We start from the raw sequence: 24,529 nt of genomic DNA on the forward strand, positions 1-24,529 counted from the left end.
AATCGCAGCATAGAATTATAGGATAATTATAAAGATGTCATTATTAAACAAGTAAAAAAGAAGCTGTTAATACGATGCGTACCAGTTAAGAAAACTTAACCAGCTAAATAACAGGACGCAGTTAAAAAAAATATTCGTTCTGAGTTATCGCTCGTATTATTGCTTTGCAGAAACTTGCTGAATTCTGAAAAAACTTAAAGGGGTGTCAGAGTTTGTTAATGAAATTTGTGGCTAAGACTTGTAGTGTTTGACTTCGTTCTGATTACTCATTTGTCTAAAACACTTGATAAAGTATTTTTCGTTTAAAATTATAGAATTGATTTAAACGTCAATAATATATTTTTTTATTAAACAGCATTTTGTTCTTAACTTGTATGCACTATTACTGCAAATATTAATTTTTTTTTCTCTCAAGGAAATTACTTCAAAATCTTTTCTTTTATAACGATATAAGATTACGAGTTTCGGCTGTGTATGTAAAGAGAATGAAAATAAGTGATAATGCTTATACATATAAAATGTTGTCCACGTTCTTCACGAAAGAATCAAGACATTGTAAATGCACATAGAGACATTTATTCTGGGAAAAAGGAACATCTTAGAATCAAAGGAAAATAGCAATTAAAAATGACCTTCAGATAAACTGGAATTAAATAATTAGATCTAATACTTAACAATAACATTTCATACCGTACAGAAACAGTGAAGAAATTAGTTTATAACTCTAATAAATAACATAATTAATATAATTCAATAACTCACATTATTTATATTATGTTACTTAAGCCATGATAATGTTACTCCATGAGCGTTTCATATGTTAAACCAATGCAAGATGCTTTTAAACATTTTCAGCCGGAGAAAGTACAAAAATTTTAATCAGAAATAACTAACTGCAATATGAAACCGAGGAATTCCGCTCAATTAAATTACTTTAGTACACTATTAGATGACTAACTTTATTACAACATTTCTTCAAAATGGCAAGTACAAAGTACCGATTCAAATCAGTTAGTCTTTTAATTTCGAGTTTGGCTCAGAAACAAGTAACTGCGATATGAAACTGGAAGTTATGTTCGGCAATATTACTTCAACAAACCAGGCAATTGAATTCAGTCCTTTCTTGAGAATCCTAGGCGTACTGCTGCATCAATTCGAATTGTACATCCATTTAACATGGGATTTTCAATTATTGCTTTAACTAAATGTGCTACTTCATCTGGCTTCCCTATCCGATGAGGAAAAGGTACCGTTTTTAATATTTCCTTTAGATCTTCTTCGGGAACGTACTTACAAAGTGGAGTATCAAACACACCTAAAATTGTTTGAAATAAAAATTGTTATTATTAATTTAAAGACACGCTCACTAAAAAGTAAATGTGCATTTGCATTCGAAACATTTAATTTATATATGCATTTAAGAAAATTCTAAGATGTTGTAATAAATTAAATTTCCTTAGAAAATAGAATTTAGAATTGCAAACTTTTTAAAAATATTTAAAGTATTGTAATCATGGATTGCAAAAAATATGGGATTTGAAATAAAGGAATAGTTGGAGTTCATAAATTATTGAAAAATAATATTTTGTATTTCGTTTAGTTTTTAAATTAAAAAAAATATCGAGAAGTAAATCTGCTGTCAAAAATCAAGATTTTTTACTACAGAATATACGTTAGAAAGTTAACATTTTATCTTTTGCGACGAATTACATGTATTCTTTCCAGTGTGATAGGTAAAAATTAATAATAATTATACTAGACAGACAAGCGAGGGGCAATTTATATTAAAAATTGTTTTAATACAAAAATCTATTAAATTTAAAACAGAGTCAATTGATAAAGTGTGAGTTTTAGTTGGATTGCCTTTATGAAAAGCAATCCAGCGTGAAAATAAAGAAATTGTTTTACAACATCGACATGAAGATCGTCTTTGAATGTATACTTTTTTTTTTTACATTTTATCGAAAGAATGTTAAAAATATTAAATGAAATCGCAAAGGCAGTATTGTATGTATATGCTATAATAAGGAAGTGAACAAAACAAAATTTGGCATTAATTTTATATAGAACTAAAAGTGTGGAGACATTAGGTATTTTTAAGAAGCAGGAAAGATGAAAAATGAGCAACGCACTCTCCGGGAATCGAACCACGGACCTCTGAAATACCGGCCCAGCGTGCAGAACCACTACACCACAAAGGCTCGTTAGGAAAGCGGGAGAGATACATTATAAAAGAGCCTAATAAAATGGACAGATATACGAGAATAAGATATTATGGTTGATCTTTACATTACGGTAACTGGTAGTTTGGCGACATTTTGGAGGCGATAAAGGTTACTACCTGGGACTTTGGTAATAATGTGAGCAGTACTGAGTTCCGATTACGCATTATTTTGTGGGGGGGAAATGAGAGATCATGGGATATGTCATGTGATATTAATGGACGAATTACGGTTCTTTAATCGGAAGAGATCATGGGATATGTCATGTGATTTTAATGGTCGAATTACTGTTCTTTAATGAGGAAAAATCTGGGAATTTTGTATTTGGCTTTATTCTGTGTTGTGTGAAATAGTGTTTGTGAATTTTTGGATCCCATGGCCGTAAGTAAAGTGAATTCGAAATGGGTATTTAGTGGTATTGAAAAGGATAGTAAGAAATGTTTTTTAAGGTTGTGTGAGAGAGAAATAAACATGTTTTATTATGTTATTTATTTTACGTGGTATCTTGCTTTGAAAGATAAGTATGATTTTAAAGATTCTGAAAGAGAATGAAGAAAAGTGTATCCGCCACGTAATGAAGATTCGGAAGGAGATTAGGTAAGTTAGTATTTTTAATTATTTTTATGCATTGTTGGAAATGTAAGGTGGAAAGGAATTTGGTATTATTGGGAAAATTGTTATTAGCAATGATTTAGTTTAAAGTAATTAGGATTGTAAGGTAATTTTTATTAATTGAATATATGTGCTCATGTATATTTTAAGTGGTGTTTTTGAATTTAATTATATTTTAATGAAATGATAGTTATTTTGTGAATTTTATACTTGTAGGAATTTGGTGTATGTTTAAGTTGAAATAAATGTGCATGGAAATAATTTAAATATTTGATAATAAATATTTGTAATGCTTCATGTATGAATTCGTTGGTGATGTGTATAATGTAATAGATGATTTAGAGGTAAAAGTTTTTGGATATTTTATTTATTTTATATGTGGAAATGTTCATATTTGTAAAGGGTAAATACTTTTTCGCGATCATGTAATTTCATATATGTTCTTTTTACCGGGTTTAAAGATTGAGAATATTGTCATGTATTTTCGTGAAATTTTTTTAATTTATGAGATAAAAGCAGTGTACATGGATATAGTGAAGAGTGTGCGCAATGCCATTTTTGTGCAATTCTGGGATGTTTTTTTAAGTAAAAATAAGTCGACGTGTACATGGTTCAGTGATATTTTAATGAAATGATAGTTATTTTGTGAATTTTATGCTTGTAGGAATTTGGTTTACGTTTAAGTTGAAATAAACGTGCATGGAAATAATTTAAATATTTGATACTAAATATTTGTAATGCTTCATGTATGAATTCGTTGGTGACGTGTATAATGTAATAGATGATTTAGAGGTAAAAGTTTTTGGATATTTTATTTATTTTATATGTGGAAATGTTCATATTTGTAAAGGGTAAATACTTTTTCGCGATCAGGTAATTTCATATATGTTCTTTTTACCGGGTTTAAAGATTGAGAAAATTGTCATGTATTTTCGTGAAATTTTTCGAATTTATGAGAAAAAAGCAGTGTACATGGATATAGTGAAGAGTGTGCGCAATGCCATTTTTGTGCAATCCTGGGATGTTTTTTTAAGTAAAAATAAGTCGGCGTGTACATGGTTTATGTGTATGTGTTATTTTGAAAAACGCGTAAGGTGTATGGTATTGTGCACTTTTTCCGAATTTTGCAGTGAATATTTGTCATGATTAAGCAGTTTTGTTTGATAAAATTTCTAGCATAAGTGTAATTCGGCTAGTAGATTGTTGGAAGAAGTGTTCAGTAGATAAGAAGAAAAGAAACATGTCTTTACTTCGTGAAGACAAAATGGCGGCGGGGAAAAAAAAATAGAGGGTTGCTGTAGGAGAGTTGGTTGCCAAATTTTCGCCAAAAAATCGCCAAGTTACCGTAATGTAAAGATCAACCGATATTATATACTAAAGGATCATAACAAGATTGACATAATATTGCTACTACATTCTTTCACCATGGAAAGACTTGGACACAGGAAAGTTCCACAAGAAAGACTTGCATGCTCCGAAAAATTTTTCACAGTTTATGATCGATTAGTTGCAGTATATTTTAAATTACTTGTGAAATTCAGGGAAAATTCGAATTTTGTATGAAACGACACAGCGAGTTTTGTATGAAATGACGCAGTTTTGTACTACACGATACGAGGCATGAGTGCAATATTGTTCTCTGTTCTCTTCAAAAGAAGACATAAAGTCAGACCATATAAATAACCATTTCATCTACCTTGAAACATAATTAATTATTTAAATTGCATTACGTAGACATGTGGTCTCAAACACAAATTGCACGCAGGCCAAATGCACGATTTGAAAGTAATTGACGGGTTGCAATTAAAAAAAAAGGGGGGGAGTAAGAAAAGAATATTTTTTCCTGTTAACAGAACAAAAATTTTTTAACTAAATTAAAAACTTTTAAAACGTATACTTGTCAAAACAAAAAATTCGAGTTTATATTCATTTTCTGCCTGAAATCTAAAAGTCTGTTCCTAAAAGTTTGCAAGAAATTTCTATTGGTCACATTTGTAATTCAAATGCAATGACAGTTAAATATTAAAATTATCAGACTAGCATTGATTCAAATAATTGTAACACATTGAAATAACCACTAAGTAACTGAATCTTAACAAAAACTTCCCAGGAGGGACAAAACTTGAGAATATATAATGAAACCTGTTCTCTTCCTTTCTTTCATCTATTATAGTTTGCGCTATCGCATACAAAAAAGATTGTTTTATTTAAATTGTTATACATTCTTTTGTTTCTTACTAAACTTTTCAGTTATAACACTTTATGGAGTTTTGATTTTCGTAAAATTAGTAATCTTGAAACAAAATTACTAGAAAGTACCTTAATCACAAATTGTAAATACTCATTGGCAGGCCGGCTCTTTTCATAGACTTATTTTCACCTATGCGTAGGAGGGGAAAGAAAAAAAAAAGAACTGTTCATATGTAAATGTACTCCCAAACAAAGCGAATATTCTTATTGCAAAAACTCATAGCTAAGAACATTTATCTTTTAATTACTAATAAAAGTTAATCAAATTTGTTAATTAGATTCCTTTCTAGACTTTCCAGAGAGTTAATCGCGCTCGTTTTTAGTCATGAAAATGTTCAGACCACTAAAATATTAATTAAATTCGTGGGCCACATAAAATTGCCCATTCGGAAGCCGCATGCGGTCTGCGGGCCACCAGTTTGAGATCATTGACGAAGACTCTCCTCATTCAGGATTAATTGTTAGCTTTTATCAAAAATACGTACTGGGTGTAATCTTCTGTTATCTTCTTAAAAATTATCTAAGATTTATTATTATATTTTCTGATTTTTTATGGAAATTTATACAGATTTTTTTCTTATTTTCGTTTGTCATTGTAATTTGAATCTACGAAGCAAGAATAATTACCTCCAACTGAGCACAACCCATGTTGTTTTGGGCCAAATATTTAGAAACTTTTAAGATTAAAAACGTGTTAAGTACTTCAGAATTTCACTTTATATCATAAACATGAAAAAAATATAGGCAGTAGAACAATTTTTAATTTAGATTATAAAAATATTCGTTTTAACAAATCAAAGTTACCAGGAGCTATGGTGCAGCAGCGAATTCCTTCACACGCCAAATCTCTGGATAAAGGAAGAGTCATCCCAACCAATCCCGCTTTGCTAGCAGCATAACATGTTGTACCTTGTGCACCATCAAAAGCAGCTAAGCTTGAAATATTAATAATTACACCTTTCTGTCCATCTTCATCTGGCTTATTTTTTGCCATTAACCCAACAGCAAGTCGTGTAACGTTGAAAGTTCCAGCGAGATTAACCTGATAAAAATAAACCATTTATTTAGGTATTTCAAATAAAAGTAGATTTTCAAATATGAAATGGAACTGTAGTCTGAAATTTCATTAACTCTTCTTGGAAATGTGAAGCTATAACCTGGAAACTTGAAATTACAATCTTACGCTTCAAAACACCAGTTTACTCTTCAAAATTTAAAGTAAATAAATACAATAACAAATAAATAAATAAATATAATAACAAAAAATACAATAAAATATAAATAAATAAATACAATAACAAAAATAAATAAATACAATAACAATAAATAAGTAAATAAAAATTAGTAGTAAAATCAATAAAAACAAAATACTAGAAGTAGATGGAATTATGCTGAACAAATATACCACAAAGTGTAGGAAATAATCTGAGATGAAAAATTTTGTTATGCTTCTGTTAACGAAATTTTCCAAGATTACTTAAAACTTTAATAATTTATTCGCTTACTTATTCTTGCCAAAGATGCCCGAGAATTACTAAATCAAAATTCAGGAAATGGATCTGCGATATTTGCAAAATGCTTCATTTCGCAATTAATATTAGTTTTGGACATAAAAGGCTTTATATCTACATAAAGTTTTTTCTCATTAAAGAAAATACGAAATGCACTTGCAGGCTATAATTTCTGTGTAAAGTGTTTTTGTAAGATTCCTTTTTCACAAATAATTGTTACAATATGGTTGTACATCTGCTTATTGCAAAGAAGATTTGTTATTTTTAAATATAACAAATTTTGTGGCCTGCTGTAATTTTATAAAAAACCATTTTAGTTCTTTCGTTTAAAAATTTTTAAAGCAACAGAGTGTACTATTACACGATTTTCTGAAACTTATTTTGTGTGTTTCTTTATTTTATTTACTTTATGAGTAAAAACTCGAAATAAATTTTTAACCTTCTTTTACCCCTTTTTTAAACATTTTTCATTGGTATGCATTTGCAATGACAATAAAAATGACAAGTGGCGGAGGACGGGGATATCTGAAGTAAACAGGTATTTGTCCCGCTTCCTCCTCTTATCTATAGGAACCAACTCCCTAGAGCCGTAGAAAGCTGCCTCGGGAGTTAATTGCAAATTACTTCGAAATTGCATGGCCTTTTAAAGGCTTAGCGTATCTGAGTCATTTACAAGATCTAAGTTATAAAACAAAAGTATGCCACAAAATTATTACTATGAGTACACTACAAAGAAATATTATGCTGAAATATTTTGCCATTGCTTTGCTGCTGCAAACATTTTGAGATCAGGGATATTTTTCGTGTTCCTTTTAAAACATGCTTTATTAATCTAAAATTTTTATTATTATTTTTTTCCGTATATCGGGAGGATAAACCACCCCGTGAGAATGGAGTGTAACGATCATTGATGATTTTTCGAAAATATTTCCTTTACAATGTTATGTTAGTTCCATGTTAATGTCCCTGTCAGCCTAATAATTTCTTACATGAAAGAAAAAAGTGCATTCAATACTGTCGTTGAATAATACACGTATATAAGAAAAAAAAATTTCTTCTCTGACAAACATTTATTTTTATGCAATGGTATAAAAGATGTTACACATTAAAAAATGGGCAATATTCATGAAGTGATACTATTCAATTTAAAATATGTATCTTCTGTTCCAAATCTACATTAGTCAACTTAAAAAAACAAATTTTACTTTTTCAGACAGATTATGAATATTGTGAATTTACTCTGTATGATGCTGTCTTCTAACGTCGATTTTTCTGCTTTCGAAAAAAGACTTGTCTCATGCTTTCGTAGACTGTATCAGCAGAGAATGGATATATAATAAATATGAAATAATGAATTAATAATCACAACACCTTTAATACGAAGGGTTTTAAATTAAGAATACATTTATTAAGAATCTCTGCACTTAACATTAATGCACATTTACGGAGGTAGCACTAGAAGAAATAATACTTTTTATCTCTAAGAAAAAAGGAACCACATTTTTTATATTAAATTCACCACACTACAGTGTTGTAAGAAGAAGTATAACAATTTCATAGCAATAAAAATACAACGCACGTAATAATCTTTTCAGTACTGCTATCAAAATGTAAACAAATGGTATGGAGGTGTACTTTCGAGCCCAAGCAAAGTCAAGGCGCTTCTAAGCGTAGAGGAAATGATGTCATCGGAAGCCGTATCCAATCACGAGGAGGAATTTTTCCCTATGTGCGTGGCGCGGTACAGAATGCTTATATGCCGTCGGGACAGCTCTAGCTTAATAGAAAACGGATAATACTTATCTCCATCTCCAAATAACTCATTTACTAACGATTGCATATAAGTTAGAAGTATGGCAGTTTTTAAAGTAGACTTCCCTCAGGAAATTAATAACATTTCTGGTCTAATTCATTTTAATGCTTGCATCTACTCAGTTATAAAATATTTTTTAATGTCCTAAAATATTAGGAATGAATTATAGTAATATTCCTTCCCCAGGAAGTTTTACTTTATTACTATTTCTGTAATTTAAAAATTAAAAGCAGCTTTGTGAATGAAGTAAACTTTTCTTTAAAGAGAAAAAATAATAATAAAAAACTCTTTCGCCTAGACAGATATACAAAACAAATGAGGACTTAGTTATTATTTAAGATTTTTTTTATTTAGCATTTTGCGAAAATGCCTCTCTTTTTCAAAACTGAGTAGAAACCTATTTGATTCTTTTCATTTTATACAAAACTTACTTACTCTTATTATTTTCATAAAATCTTCTAAGGAATGTGGAACATCTTCTTTGAAATTATACACCGATTCGTATTTAAGTATTCCAGCACAATTTATTACAGCATCTAATTTGTGGAATTTTGCTTTTGTTATTTTTAAGGCTTCTTGGATATCCTTTTCCTCAGTGACCTATAAATAAAAAAAATGTACATGCTAATAGGGAAAAAAAACGAATGAAGGAAACTGCATGTTACAATATAATTAAGAAAAGCCATCAAGATATTGTTTCTTAAAAACAAACAACTTTTTCAAACTTTCCTTTCCTCAATTTAAATTTTCGAATTCGATTCCGCACGTAATGTAAATTCTGCATATACGAGTATCAACCAAAATAATACCAATCCTCGAAATTTGTAAACCTTTTTGAAATTACAATCCTTGAAATCTGTATAACCTTAATTTGAAATTACAATTAGAGATATATTAAACCTATTAATTAGTATGGATTTTGAACATTAATATTGGAATCAAATAAAAATATGAATCTAATCAGAAACAACAGATAATATGGGGAACATGTGTTCAGTTGTTTTACTACTAAATTTCCGGTTTCATTTCTGCAATTAACACTGAATGACAATTGTTTACTCTTGGCCTTTTTTTAATGGAACATAATAAAAAACCAAATTTGTTATAATTGTGTAGAATAATATAAGAATTTAAATTTCGTCAAACATTTTTAAACAGAATAAGATGCTTGAAGCAAGACAATGACTCTGTAACTTCTAAGATAAAAAAAATCTATAAACAAGAATTTTTGAAACCCCAAAGTTTTCAGCGTACTGAGATAATTAAATGCAAAAAAACTTCCTAAACCTGTTCATTGTAAACTAGCATAATTTAAATGAATAAAATTTAAATACTTACATCAGTGGGGACAAAAATACATTTTCCTCCAAGTTCATCAGCAATATTTTGTCCATTTGAAGATTCTAAGTCACATATTACTACACTGGCTCCATTTCGAACCAAACGTTCAACTATCCCTTTTCCAAGCCCAGACGCCCCTCCAGTAACAAGAGCCACTAAGCCCTTCAAATAGACATTTGAAGTTAACATAGGGAACCAATAATGCACAAGCAAAAATACAGTGGACAGACAAAAAGAAAATATACAAGTAATGAACAAAAATAAATTTTTGAAACTAGATTTAGACTTCATAAAAAGAAATGAAAATTCTCGAACAAGCCGAAAATTTATAAAATATCCTGAGTATTGAATTAAGATAAATTTACGCAATACATTTGATCCCGAAATTATAAAATTCGAGACATTTATGTCTTTTTTTTCTTCATTTAAGCAATTGTGAAATTATCCAATGTTTAATTTCAAAATTTATAAAAGTTCGAGTTAGCATGGCGAAAACGTAATATATGTTCATTCGAACTAATTTTATTACAAAGAAAAATAAAAGAAACAGGAATCTGAAATAGAGATTTTAGTGGTTTTCTTCTTATCCTGAGTGACTGACCTCTCCTATCTTCAGCACCTCTTCCCCTTAATTAAAAAACTCACCTTAGTTTTTCCGACACCCGCTTTCCTTTTCTATCCAAATCTCGGTATCCACCTTCCTTATCCGAATAACTTATTCTGAGGACCAACCTCCGAACATCTTCATCCAAACTTATCGTCGCCTTCTGCTGCCAAATCTATTATCGTAACTATCGCCAAACATATAACCATATCTACTCCCCCATTTGTTTCGGTCAACCTCTTACTTTCGTACATTATCGCGATTTTGAACAATTATTTCAAAGTACTGGATTTTCGCAATTCTATGAAAGATCTGCTCCTAAGTTAGCAAATTCGGTATAAATACTGTATCACTTTACTGCTGCCCAGCCGTTATAGTGGTTCAGCCAGGTGAAGGCACGGATCATTTTAAGCGTATAGTGTCTGTGCGGCAAAAGGGCACTCAAAATACTTAATACTAGCGAGCCTAAATACTCAAAATACTAGCGAGCCTAATGTGCTCTCGACAGGCTGATGGTAGAGGAAGATAGGTGGGAGACCCTAGAAACCGCGGGTTGTTTTTCCTGAAAATCTTGAAGGAAGCTTAATAATTATGAAGGGCGGTGATACCTAACATATAACTATGGAACAAGTGACAACCTTGCTTCAACTTGTGTAGGTCCGACTTCCTTCCATACCATAATTGTAAGATTTTTAACTTTCCGCAATACAGACGACGTCAGTTCTTCTGCCCCCAGCTGATATTTTCCAAATAATTCCGATTTCAACCGACCCTACCTTTTGCACTACGGGAAATGATTTAATTAATGTGGCCTTAAACCGATGAAAATTGTACCTCTTACTGACAGGTCATTTAAAAGACTTTTTCCGATTCCTATGAATTAGTTCAGTGCCTGCTTTTTCAAAAATGATCGCTGATATCTAACCTTCTGTTTATAAGATATTTCTCCCCCCTTCTTAGCGAGCCTTCGTGGTGTAGTGGTATGCACACTCAGAGCGTAACTGAGAGGTCCGTGGTTCGATTCCCGGCGAAGGCATTGCTAATTTTTTATCTTGCCTGCTCCTAAAAAAATACATAATGTCTCTACATGTTAACTGATAGACAACTGACTTTCGGTTGCTCTTAAACCGTTTATCGAAAAGTTATTTTCCAGTCCTTCCATGAAACTTGATACCGAGATATTACCATCAGAAATGAGCTCGAGCTTCATTGAAACTTCATTTAAACATCTGCTAGATCTCCGAAACCTTTCATCGGATTTGCCGATGAAAGATTTCTTACAAATTGCAATTTTGCAGATGTTAAACTAATATTCGCACTATTTCGCGACATAGGTAACTAAGCAAGTTGAGAGCCACTGTACCGCTGTACATTCTCTTAAATGCTAGCATGTCGAACCATAAACACAGACTGGCAGTTTATCGTCCTGCTGTAACTCCGATGAAGTGTAACACGAATTCAGATTAAAATTAAAAATAACACGACAGCCTAATGGTTACATAAAACTGAAGAAATAACAGAACACAACCTCAGCAGCTAGCTTAAAATTTATGATAACTGTTCAAATTAAACTGAAATCTAAATACAAAGTAATAATCGCCTACTAAGATTAAACTTCGGCCATGATATTTCCAAGAAGCAATTGCTAAGCAGTTCAATAGCAGAGGAATCTAACGGAGTTGCCAGTCAGCAATAGCTGCCAAAGGCTTTCTTCCGAACTCAAAAATTCTTCGAACATTAACTAATTTACATCCTTGTGAGAATTGTTATTGAGTAAATAGAAGTGAAAGTAAAGGCAAAATGATAATATAACTACGTTAATTAACATAAAACCCTAAGGAAAAGGGCTTAATCATGAATAATATTTGATTCCAAACAATTATTTTTAGGATTTGAAATTAAAACTTGAATGTAAATCAAAATAATAATTTTTGGACGCATACCAGAATGCATTTTTTTGCATCATCTAATTACTTTGAGTACATTTAATCTTCCATTTAATTCGAAATGAAAAATTTAAAGGAAAAATGTGGTAAAATATGTATAATTTTCTACCGAAATACATGCAGCCTTTTTTAATAAAGAGTATTGGTTAATAAATGTTCAGCTTTGCATACGATTGAATAATCAGACTAACTCGAGCACTTTTACTCTGTAGGTCTTGTTAACACCAATAATAAATAGACCAATAATAGCATCATGCTGTTCTATAGTAATACAAGTAATGTATGTACATATCTTATAATTAAATATTAGTTTTTAGAACAGCGTTTGATGTTATTCGGCAAAACCTCGGAACAGAGGCTATCTAGGAACGCATTTCATCCTTGTTCCTTTTAGAAAGTTTTCAGCAAAATTCTGTATTCCTGCAGAAATTTTACTGCTGCTTCTTCCATTGTTGGCTAATTCCACAAGCTCATATTTTAAAACTAAGTTCAAGGCAAAAAATTCACGATTTGTTTATATAAACCGTTGGAACTTGAGATGCAGCAAAAAAAGAACGCGCAAAGAATGGCGGTGTTGCTTGATTGAGGGAATGCTATTGAACATGGTTGCCGGAAGAATGGCTATGAGCATAGCTACCAGAGTTTGGCACATTCTGAAAATTTGGCAACATCGACTAAACTGGTTGCGTTAATATGTAAGTACTTAGAAGTTTTAGCATTTCAAAATAGTATTTTTTTATAATAAAATTGATTTTTTTGTTCAGTAGTTACGGTAATGCAACTGGAATCTAATCATTTAAATTCTGAAAACTGAGTTCATGGTCAATTTTCTGATGGAATTTTGATCATGTTTACGTTACTTATGGAAAAAAACAACAACATGAAAACATTATTCCTTTTTAGCTGCCAAATTATCGGTATTTCGCTATTTAAGGCGTCCCGTCACCAGTAGTCATTGCTTAGTCCGTGCAGTTTTATTTTTAAATGCCATAACCAAATTTTGTAAACTATAACATGTTGCAAATTTGTTTAAATTACTGATGTCGTATAATTATAGGGCATCTCAAATAATTATCACTTTCATAGCACTGTAAACAGCGTAGACAGTACAATAAAAATTATAATACTGAAAAATTAAGCTTTGAAATTAAAAACTACATATTACAATAAAAATCAAGAAAATTTAATACTCAGCATTTCAATTACTATGCACCCCGCAGTTAAACATTATAACTATTATAATAGCATTTTATGCATTATTTTAAGTTTGAATTGTAATAAAATCAATTATACAAAAATATGATCGTAAGAATGCACTCCCATTGTTCAATATGTAGTTCTTTTCATACACAATATACTTTAACTTTTACAAAAATGAATTGTTCAGAAAAAATTGGAAGAATATGTATGGTTCTTAAACCTAGATAAAATTACATTTTCCTTAAAGATGCATTTCAAACAGGAAAATTTCATACAGAAATTTACAATATAATGGCATTAATTTCATATTATTCAAAAGAAAGGCATTTTTTCCCTTCATAAAAATTACAAATATGTTAATGAAGCCTACTTCTCTATTACCTTCACATCTTTTATCGTACTACTCATATTGGTATACTTCTTCTTCACATACAAAATGAGAAATGATTAAGAAGTGCCTTTTACATATCTTATGTTATACCAAGATAAGAGAAGAATCCTTTAGGTGATAAGGACTATAGATTGCGCTACATTTGCCCTCTGAGCATATCTTTTGTTACATGGAACTAAAAATATTCCCCGAACATAGAAATAGGTGCAGTACTTTTCGGATTAAAATGCTAGTTTAAGCCAAATAATAAAAAGCGTCACTTCCTTATAAAAGCTGTCTTTGATTAAAAATTTGCCCATTAAAGATTTTATTATTGTTTTTGCCAATTTTGGCAACTAATTGCCATGGCATTTTATTAAAGGAATACCATTTATTTTCAAACAACATTTAATTTAATTTAGCTTGTTGTTTGTTTACTTAGATTCAGAAAATTTTAAATGAACTAAGTTACGATCCTTATTCTTAAAGATCGAATAATTTTGAAAACTTCAGTTTTATTCTTTCTGTCCGTTAAGAATCAAAATATTTACATATGCATGTGTTAGTCAGAGCAGTAAAAACATAGAGGTTACATCTGTCTAATATTTTATTTTGTAAAAAATGTGAATTCTCTTCGAATTTCTCAGAAAAAGTTTTGAAATGGCTGACACCAGTATGAAATTAGTTTCACGTTTTCTTTTTGAAATTCTGTTAGCTCATAGACGAAAAACTAGTTAAAATGGGCTTCACATTTAGCATGAATTGTTAGCTAGAAAGCAGAATTTTAGTTTAAAATTTCGAGATCATTTGAAGCATAGAATAGAAAGCGTTAGTGAAAATGATATTTTGTCATGGCAATTAGACCAACCTCTCTCTAAAGTCTAAAGAAACCGTTTTTAAACCCACATAAATTAAATTAAATAAATTTAATTTTCTTCATACCTAGTGGATAAAGCAAGAAAAATAGATTCGTCATGATTTACCAGAAGAAAAAACCCGCAAAGCATGATGATTTGCTCATCGTTAAGGAATCCATTACTAAATAAAACTTATCACCTACCAAAAATAAATAAATAAATAAATAAATAAATAAAAATAGAGGGGATTTTTTCAGAAGAGTCTCGTAATAAGGTTTTAAATTAAGATCTTATTTCAAGAAGTTCCATATTCTTATATTTTGAACACAGTATAATACGTCATGAGTTTTAGAACGTTTATTTATAAAACATTTACTTGTTTAATGAAGAAATTAAAACGTCCGATTTTTCTGTGAAAAATATTTATTATCATCACGCAGACAAAAGTGCCTGATCTGATTCGGAAACTAAACGATTTCGTTTTTTTTTTTTTTTTTTTTTTTTTTTTTTTTTTTTTTTTTTTTCTCTCTTACTATTTATGAAAAAAAAAAAAAAGTTTAAAACTGCAAATTTTAACCACCATAATTAAAACGTTTAATTACTGTATATAAAATGTTAGATATAGTATATGAAAACATACATACTTAATTTATGCATGAGAAATAGTCGTATTAATCAAAATATAAGGATTATAAATCAGATCAAACTTCATCGTACGAAAGGGTTCGTCTAACGACACTCACGCAACAGGTAACAGTCACCAAATGATTATTGCTACTATTTGTGGGGTGAAGACCTGGAATCCAAAATACTCGTTTTCAAACAGCTCTTATTATAAGCAATGCAATTAAATCTCTAACAGACGACATACGAAATTGAACTTGGCAAATTCTCATTCCTTTATTTTTTATGCTATTTTTTGTTCCTTGTTCTTTAATTTCATAAATTTTTATTTATTTTGCTTCCCTGAATTGGCCGTGTACCACAGTTTAGGAACCTTTGCTCTAGTTCGTGTCCACATACCGCAACGTGTATGAGGATTAACTAGAGTTTGGGTAGTATCATTCATACAATCTTCAAGACAAGAATCTTCAATCAAGGCCGTAAATACCACAGAGGCAACCGGGCTTTGCCTCGAGGCCCCAAGCTTAGCGGATCTCTGAATGAGGAGAAAAAATACATCGACACTTTTATGTTGAACACATTACTTTTTCAAAAATTAAACTTCGATAACCATATTTATACTTTAGCTTTTCAGGCAAGAAATTATTTATCTAAGTATATAGAAAGTTTATTTCTAATTAAAAAATTCGCAGGTATAAAAAATTATACATGCGAATGCACCGATCACTAATCCGATTTATGTCAGTCTTGCAGTTAGTTGGCGCAACTCAGGTTGGCTTAGGTAAAAGGCATCTGAGTGAAGCTATAGAGTATCAGTACGATACGACAGAAAAGATTGTACTCAAGATAGGTTTTTGGTAGAATCCTTCTGCACGGTGGCTGGGACAATCCTGGTTTCATGGGATTGAGACGGTTCGAAGGTACGGTGCTGGCCAGTTTGTCATTTTGTTCCGATAATTTTTAAAATATTAAAAAATAAATATCACGCATTAAGAATATTAAGATATACACGTTAAAAATAATTTTAATACTTTCTCTGTACTATTGTATTGTATACCATTGTTCGCACATAGCTTCATATCACTGCTCGTACATAGCTTCATATCACTGTTTGTACATAGCTTCATATGCAGAACATAACTATTTGTTTTGTATTTTGGGTCATCTAAGAACAGTCATATAACTATGTTATATTTATTGCTAGTTATATGCTCATATTGTAAGACCTATCTCTATTATTCCACATAAACTAAATTAGATCCTACTATGAACCTGGCGAATTCTCTCGCACAGGCGTGAATTAAATACCAGCACAGAAGAAGGGTGCAAAATAACACTTTATTAATTCAAACTAATTTAACAGAAAAGCACGTTCGTGCGTTACAAAAATACCGTTCATTTGCGGTGGTAACTAAACGTAGACTATAATAAAAGTCAAACCTGAAAATAAATAGTGCAAGAGCGCTTTTCAGTTTACGCCTAAGAGGTGGACTCTTAGAAATCTAACCGGCGTGATACTAAACTGATAAGGCCAAGAGGCTTACTAGCGTGACCACGAAATAACAACGAAACGTGCGCTTGGTTAGCGAAACACCCTCTGAATAAACTGAGATATTCACTCATTTAAATAGCACTTCACTTAACTTTAAATTTACATTCTGTCGGGAGAATGTGAGGGGAACTTAAAAGGCTAGAACAGGAAAACTTAAAATAAATTTGTTATGCAAAATAAGGAAAACCCTACAATATGTTTAGTATACGTGTTTCCAACTTAATTGTTGGTATTTTCCACTTCGCAGTTTTTTTTTAACTTTATTATTTTAATTCCAACGAAGTGACTCAAATAAAAACACAGAACTTATAATTTAAATGCTGGCTGGGAACAGTCATATTGTTTCGTCAATTTTTAAAATAAATATATTTGTTTGTCTTGGGTCAGTAGAGATGCGGTGCTGAAAAATAAAATATTTTTGAATGTCACTTCACTTCTAATACGACCTTTTCACTCAATTCTGATGTAAATAAAAAGAAAATAAATCAGTTAAAATAGAACATGTTTGCTCAAAAGTGATAATTTCTAAGCCTGTGGTAAAATGTCAGAATGCCTGTGGAAAATGTCACCACTGCTTCTTTCAAAATTTCTCACATAGTCGGAAAGAAAAAACAGTCTTCCCAGTGATGATTAATTTTTAAAGGAAGCATTTTTAACTGATGTCGAACGCTTATTTGAGAGGTCTTTCTAATCAACGGGAGATATATCACCAATACATGACTTGCAGTTTTCAGATAACAAGTCAAAAGAAAAATGCATATAATTTCAAAAGATATGTACTCAGTTAAAGCGTGGGGTGAAGGGTTTTTATTACAAGGTTATCAGTCTACATATATCTCAGACTGCATAAAAAGACCCTTTTATACCAATGATTCATTCTGTCTATACTCACTCTTTAACTTTCTTATTCTTAGGCCCTAAATTCCCAAAGTAAGCGATACTTTCATGGAGTACAGTAGAAGACCCAAAGAAAATTAGGGGACGTTGAGATGGCACGGAGGAGCGTGAGCAGATTAAAAAATATTGTCTAAAAAAAGGCCAAAAAAAAGCACGCTAATCTTTTACTAACTATAATATTGGAGCGCTAGTTCAGCTATCCTACCCCTTATACATTAAAAAAAAAAAAAAAAAAAAAAAAAAAAAAAAAAACATTTATAATTTAGTCTAAGGGGATAGGAAAAGTGCATTAAATGTTAAGTTTTTTTTTTTTTTTTTTTTTTTTTTGGTGTGTGTGTGTGCTTTTGTTTATTTTCAAAAAGTGGAAATCATGCTAGAGGAGCTTGCAAACTTCGAATTGTTTCATAACATTTTTGTAGTTAGTAGAGGTTGTAGCAAAAGAAGGGTAGAAACAATTATTTTTTGTAACAATAAAGAGTTATACTTAGTTTAACTTTGTATCTGATAGGTTCCTATACTCAGTAGTAACGAGAATTAATAAATTGTAGCAAGATTTTGTTACTGTATCTGGAATACTCACTAATATCTTTATAAATGTATAATTGCAGTTTAGGCAACTATATTTTGCAGGAGGAAGTACTAACCATAACCTAACTTTATTTATAAAGCTAATTAAGTATACAGGAAAAGTCCTTTTATGGCCACTGATAGACTGTATTAATGATTCATATAAAATTCGGCCTTTTAAAAAATAAACCAATAGATTTTGTTTAAATGTTTACTTTTTTTATTGTTTATAAATCTTTGAGGAAGGTAGGAAAACTGAACTAGTGCCAATATTGGTTAATTTTGTTACTGTATGTATTTTAATCATTTTTATTACATTCGAAAATTCACATATTTCCGTAGTTCGGGAAGTGGATGAAAACTGAACTTAAAGATTCCATTACATTCGGATCTACATTAACTTGAATGATATAAAAATTTGGAATTTTAGATTTGAATTAAAAAATTTTCAAATCATCCAATTTCACGTGAAATATCTCATATGTAAATACAGGTAAAATTAACAGAAACGCGTTAATAAAAAATAGCAAAAACATATGCTTGTAGCACTTTAGTTATAATAAATGTTTGTTAAATAATGTAATTTTTGCAGTCCCGCAGGAATTGACAGTGCTTGTTTTGTGCTTGTTCTAACCTGCACTCTGCTCCTGCATCACCCTTACCCCCGCACTTTATTTCCGCGCCGGGTGTTATAAACGAGTCACTGTATGTTTATCTTATTTCTGTTGATGTATGTTATATGTCTCCAACCTATATAAAGGCAATTGTTGTTCATTTAATTTTTATTAGCATTATCGCGCGCAGCTGATGATAGAGTTTGAAAAGTTGATCTTTTCACTGTTGAGAGATATCTCTCTAGTATAGTAACGTGGTTGAGTTTCCCGAGTTGGGAGAATAAACAGACAGGTTGTCTTTTTGATTCTTAGTGAAAACTTAAAAAATCAATTCTTGGTTATACAAAAGATTAATTGTTTACGTACCTTGTATTAGAATGGCGCCGACATGGATGACGCAGTTTCGACTTTGATTATACTTAATAAATTCAGCCACTCTCGGTCTATTTCAACCAAACTGAATACATTTAATAATAAAACATTCACACGTAAACATTTAGTAATAATTCAGGAGTACAGATAAGCATAAAATAAGAATTACAACCGTTACAGGCCAGCTACGCTTTTAGCGACCGAATCCTACGAACGACAAATCTCAAAAGCGTGTTGCCAACGCAGGGCAACGAAAAGGTAGAAATTAATTCGACAGGCGTGGAAGTGAACATACTCCCACCCTATCAGGTTTAGTCCTGATACACAGGCAAAGGTGAAAGTTTATTAATTCCTCTTTTGAAAACACCAGTTTTAGTTTTGACAGTGGCTACGCGAGCTAAGCCGTCCTTGCCCGGATGGACATCGATGATCCGTCCAATAGGCCAAGCTAGCGGTGGAGATCCATCTTCGATGATAAGAACCACGGTGTCGATTTTAGATTGGGTCTGTTGTACTGCCACTTGGATCTCTGCTGAAGCGAAGTCAAGTATTCCTTTTTCGATCACTTCCAGAATCCCAGACGTAGATTCTGTACAAGTTCCCACCTAGAACTCCTTGTGCGTAAAGTCTGATGGCTTTCTGGAAAGGAAGTTAAAGTATCACCTGTAATGAAATGAGAAGGTGTTAAAACATTAATACAGTCAATATCAGTATCGTTCACGTAAGTAAGTGGACGTGAATTCAAAATAGCCTCGATCTGGGTAAGTAGTGTTGACAACTCTTCGTAGGTTAAAAGAGTCTCTTTCAATACTCTTCTCAGATGAAATTTCGCTGAGCGAATGCCGGCTTCCCATATTCCTCCGAAGTGGGGCGAAGCAGGCGGTACAAAATGCCATTCAATAGATGACTTAGTTAGTTCTCGGGAAACCGATTCCGTTGCATACAAGGAAGACCAAATCTGATTTAGTTCTTGTAGTTTTCGGCATGCTCCCACAAAATTGGTACCGTTGTCACTGTAAATGTGCCGTGGTGCACCGCGACGTGAAATGAAACGTCTAAGTGCAGCGATAAACGAGTCTGCCGTCAGGTCACTGACTGCTTCTATATGCACAGCTTTAGTTGACAAGCAAACAAACAGAGCTATATAGCCTTTCGTTGTTTTAGAGCCACGACCCTTATTAAATTTCATGGTAATAGGACCAGCGTAATCCACACCAGATGCGTAAAAAGGTCGTTCCAAAGTCACCCGATGTTCAGGTAAGTCACCCATCAATTGCGGATTTGAAGCAGCTTTAAATCGATGACATATTAAGCAATGGTTGACACAACTGCAGATCAGTTTCTTTCCTCCAATTATCCAGTAAGATTGTCTGATTAGGTGTGGTAATAAAGAAGGACTAGCATGAAGGTAAGTAATATGAAGTTCTTTCACTAGTAATTCGCTACATTTATGTCGAGAAGGAAATATGACAGGATGTTTGATGTTAAATGCTAAAGATGAATTTCGAAGACGTCCTCCCACCCGTAAGAGACCATCTTTATCTACGAATGGATACAAAGAACGTAGTTGGCTCTTCTTGGCTAAAGTTTTCTCTTCTTTAATACATTGTAAATCATCTTTGAAATGATGATTCTGAATCCAACGAATAATGAAATTTTCTGCTACTCGAATCTCTAGAAATGTTAGCGGCATAAGGCAGCTGGATTTAATGCGACTACGTGAAATGTTCTGAGTAACATGATGCTTCTTGCAATTAGTAATAAATCTTTGGCAGTAAGCCAGAATACGAACAATTTTACAACGCGAAGAATAATGCTCGAACAAATTAGCTAATAAATCATTCGATTCACGTATATGAGAAATAAAAATAGGATCAGATCTTTGTTCGGCCTTTACTTCAGCATCATCTTCAGATTTTAATTCATATTCAGGCCATTTTTCCTCTTCCTGACGCAACCATGGTGGACCATTCCACCACAAAGTACAATTTGGTAGGAGTTGAGGTTCAATACCACGAGAAGCAATGTCTGCAGGATTCTGTTTAGAGGGAACATGATTCCAATGTTTAATAGGTATCACTTCTATGATTTGAGATTTTCTGTTTGCCACAAAAGTTTTCCACTTACGTGGATGAGCTGATAGCCAAGACAGAACTACCTTGGAATCCGTCCACGCAAAGATTTCAAAATCAAACTTCTTTAAAATGTTCAATAGAGATCGCATTAATCTGGTCAACAAATACGCAGCACAGAGTTCTAATCGAGGAATGGATACTTGCTTTATAGGCGCGACTTTAGTCTTTGATACCAAAAGATTAACCTTAAGCGTACCATTGCACCTTTGGCGACAGTAAATGGCTGCTGCACAAGCCTGCGAAGATGCATCAGAAAATCCATGTAGTTGGATAATACTGTCCGTTGTAAGTATGACACATCTCTGAATTTCACAATTATTGATTTGACTGAATGTCTCTTGAAATTTAAACCAATCATCTGAGATATGCTGGGGAACAACTGAATCCCAGTCGCCTTTAACTAACCATAGTTTTTGATAGAATATTTTAATCAATATAGTGCAAGGAGATAAGAGACCTAAAGGATCGAAAATGCGAGCAGATTCTGCTAATATGCGTCTTTTTGTTATAGGTGCGTTGATGTGCCGTGTAGCTTTAAAACTGAAGGTATCAGTAGTTGAATTCCAAAAAAGTCCTAAGATTTTCGAACTCGAATTAGGAGATATCTCAAAATCAGAATTCAATGAACAATGTTCCTTAAATTCAGTTAAGAATTCTACAGAATTTGAATTCCACTTCCTCAAATCGAAACCACGTGCATGTAAAATTGAAGATATTTTCTTGCAGACAAATACTGCATCATCAACTGTATTTGCACCCGACAATAAGTCGTCCATATACATATCCTCTTGCAATATACGAGATACATCTGATACCTCTTTAGACTCTAAAGCTACCTGCTTCAGACATCGAGTTGCTAAAAATGAAGCAGAGGAAAGACCATAAGTAACTGTTTTCAACTTGTACGTGCGCATTTTATCACTGGAATTGTATCGCCAAAGTATCAATTGATAATTCTGATCTTCAGGGGCTACCATCACCTGACGATACATCTTCTCCACATTGGCTGTGAAAACAATTTCAGGAAATCGAAAATTAATCAAAATCTCAAAAATATCTCTTTGTAATTTCGGACCTACCCCTAAAAAAGAATTCAATGATATACCATTTTCAGATTTGCAGGATGCATCAAAAACTACTCTTAATTTTGTCGTTGTGCTAAAAGGTTTAATTACCGCATGATGAGGAAGATAAAACTTTTCTGTATCCGATCTGTTAGATAAATCATCATTAATAACGGTCATATGTCCTAACTGTTCATATTCACGTATGAAATCTTTATACTGTTTTTAAATTCCGGATTATCTTTGAATTTTCGTTCCATGGAACGCAACCTAGAAATTGCTGCCGGTTTTGAATTGCCCAACTTCAAATGCGATTTATAAAATGAAAGTTTTACAACAAATCGCCCATCTGAATTAACAGCATGAGTGTTTTGAAAATGTGTTTCACAAAATTGTTCCTCAGGTGTCAGAAATTCCTTCTTTCCAACATCGACAATATCCTCCATTTCCCAGAAACGTTTAAGTTCGTAATCAATATTTATATTATCTTCTAACTTTATGAAGTGTGCATTTGCTGTTTTTGGGCCTTCCATATTATTTCCGACCTTCCCAGCAATCACCCAACCGAAAATTGTATTTTGAGCTACAGGCTCATTTTTCGAACCATATATTTGGCCACATCTTAAAACTGAGAAAAAATAATCAGCTCCTAAAATCAAATCAATTTCTTTGGGTTGAGCAAAATTCGGATCCGCTAACGGAATACATTTAATGTATTCTATATGCTTTACATTAATCACTTGTTCCGGCAATGGCAAAGTTAACCTATCCAAAATGTGTGCGTTAACATCAATTACTTGATTATTTAATTTTGACCGAACTTTAAAATCAACAGAACCACGAGTTGTGGAAGCTGGCACTCCGCCAATTCCACGCAAAAGTAACCTTTGATTTGTTCTTTTTAATCCTAATCTTCGAACAGCTCGTTCAGAAATAAACGAACTTTCACTTCCGGAATCCAGCAATAATTTAATTTCGATAGCTTCGGCACTGGATGAAAATGCGAGTGCGAGAACTGTAGGCAAAATCGCCGAGTTGCAATTTTGAATCGTATTACTGACAACTACCTGACCTTGACCCTCGCATGATTCATTCGAAATTCTCTCTGGAGTGCTTTCGTTTTCATTTGGCGCTTTTAAAAGCTGTACGTTGTTAGCTTTAATATCTTCATGCAACAAACTATTATGCGTTTTTGAATTACACAAATTACACTTTAACTGTGAATTACAGTATCTGATTAGATGTGAATTTAAACATAAAAAACACAATCCTCGTTTCTGTACAAAGTTCTTTCTAGCAGTAACATCCGAATTCTTAAATTTAACGCATTTATATAACGCATGAAGTCCGTTACATTTCGAACATTTAGTATTACTAAATTTAGAATTCTGTAATGTTTTAGAACTAACATTACTACTTTTATCAACAATTTTAGCTTCCGCTTCTTTATTTATGATAATTTCGAGAGAAGAACACCTTAAATTTAAAAATTCAAAAAATGATTCCAATGTAGGAAAATCATCTTCCGCTGTTTTCTGTGCCCATAACTTTCGAGTTTCTGAATCTACCTTTTGAAGCAACGTAAATATTAACCATGGATCCCTAGAAGTTGCCTTGTCACCAAGAGCTTTTAAACCTCTGATAACTTCATCGGAAGTATCAGCTAATTGCCGTAAATTAACATTATCAACCTGTGAAATACATTTTTGATCCATAAATGTTTTAATTAACGATTGTAAGATTTGTTTCTTTTTATCGTACCTAGCGAGCAATTTTGCCCATGCTTCTTCATAAGAATTATTTGATAACGGAATATGTTTAATTATAGAAGCTGGTTCATCAGCAAGTGATCCGATTAAATACTGAAATTTCTGTATATTCGATAAAGAAGTATTATGCACTGTTGCAACAAACAAATCTTTAAAATTCATCCAGTCATTAAAGTTACCCGAAAAAATAGGAACATTCAACTTAGGTA

At 32.0% G+C, this 24,529-nt stretch overlaps 1 protein-coding gene across 2 annotated transcripts; it reads right to left on the reverse strand.

The window, feature by feature from the left end:
• Positions 1-553: 553 nt before the first annotated feature.
• On the reverse strand, positions 554-22,731 carry LOC118193955 (3-hydroxyacyl-CoA dehydrogenase type-2-like). 2 transcript variants are annotated; one of them, XM_035365122.2, is made up of 5 exons: positions 13,881-14,026; positions 9,747-9,911; positions 8,844-9,008; positions 5,889-6,126; positions 554-1,315 (listed from the first exon to the last, which is right to left on the reverse strand). In XM_035365122.2, exons 1-5 carry the CDS (start codon positions 13,905-13,907, stop codon positions 1,113-1,115), a joined length of 798 nt encoding a protein of 265 aa, XP_035221013.1. In that variant the 5' UTR covers positions 13,908-14,026; the 3' UTR covers positions 554-1,112. The 2 variants fall into 2 exon arrangements, 1 of the variants encoding a protein (XP_035221013.1); XR_015042688.1 differs by lacking the exons at positions 554-1,315; positions 5,889-6,126; positions 8,844-9,008; positions 13,881-14,026 and adding an exon at positions 19,347-22,731 and having other exon boundaries at positions 9,776-9,911.
• Between the last annotated feature and the right edge of the window lie 1,798 nt (positions 22,732-24,529).

This window comes from Stegodyphus dumicola, chromosome 8 (assembly GCF_044657685.1).
Source record: "Stegodyphus dumicola isolate Sdum_Otavi_A_Nest chromosome 8, ASM4465768v1".
Classification (NCBI taxonomy): Eukaryota; Metazoa; Arthropoda; class Arachnida; order Araneae; family Eresidae; genus Stegodyphus; species Stegodyphus dumicola.

Coding starts and splice junctions, on each gene's coding strand:
- LOC118193955 (XM_035365122.2), bottom strand. CDS start 13,907: ATGAGTAGTACGATAAAAGATGTGAAG. Junction 9,009..9,746: donor GTATTTTTGTCCCCACTGAT/GTAAGTATTTAA, acceptor TTTTATTTATAG/GTCACTGAGGAAAAGGATAT. Junction 6,127..8,843: donor ATTTTATGAAAATAATAAGA/GTAAGTAAGTTT, acceptor TATTTTTATCAG/GTTAATCTCGCTGGAACTTT.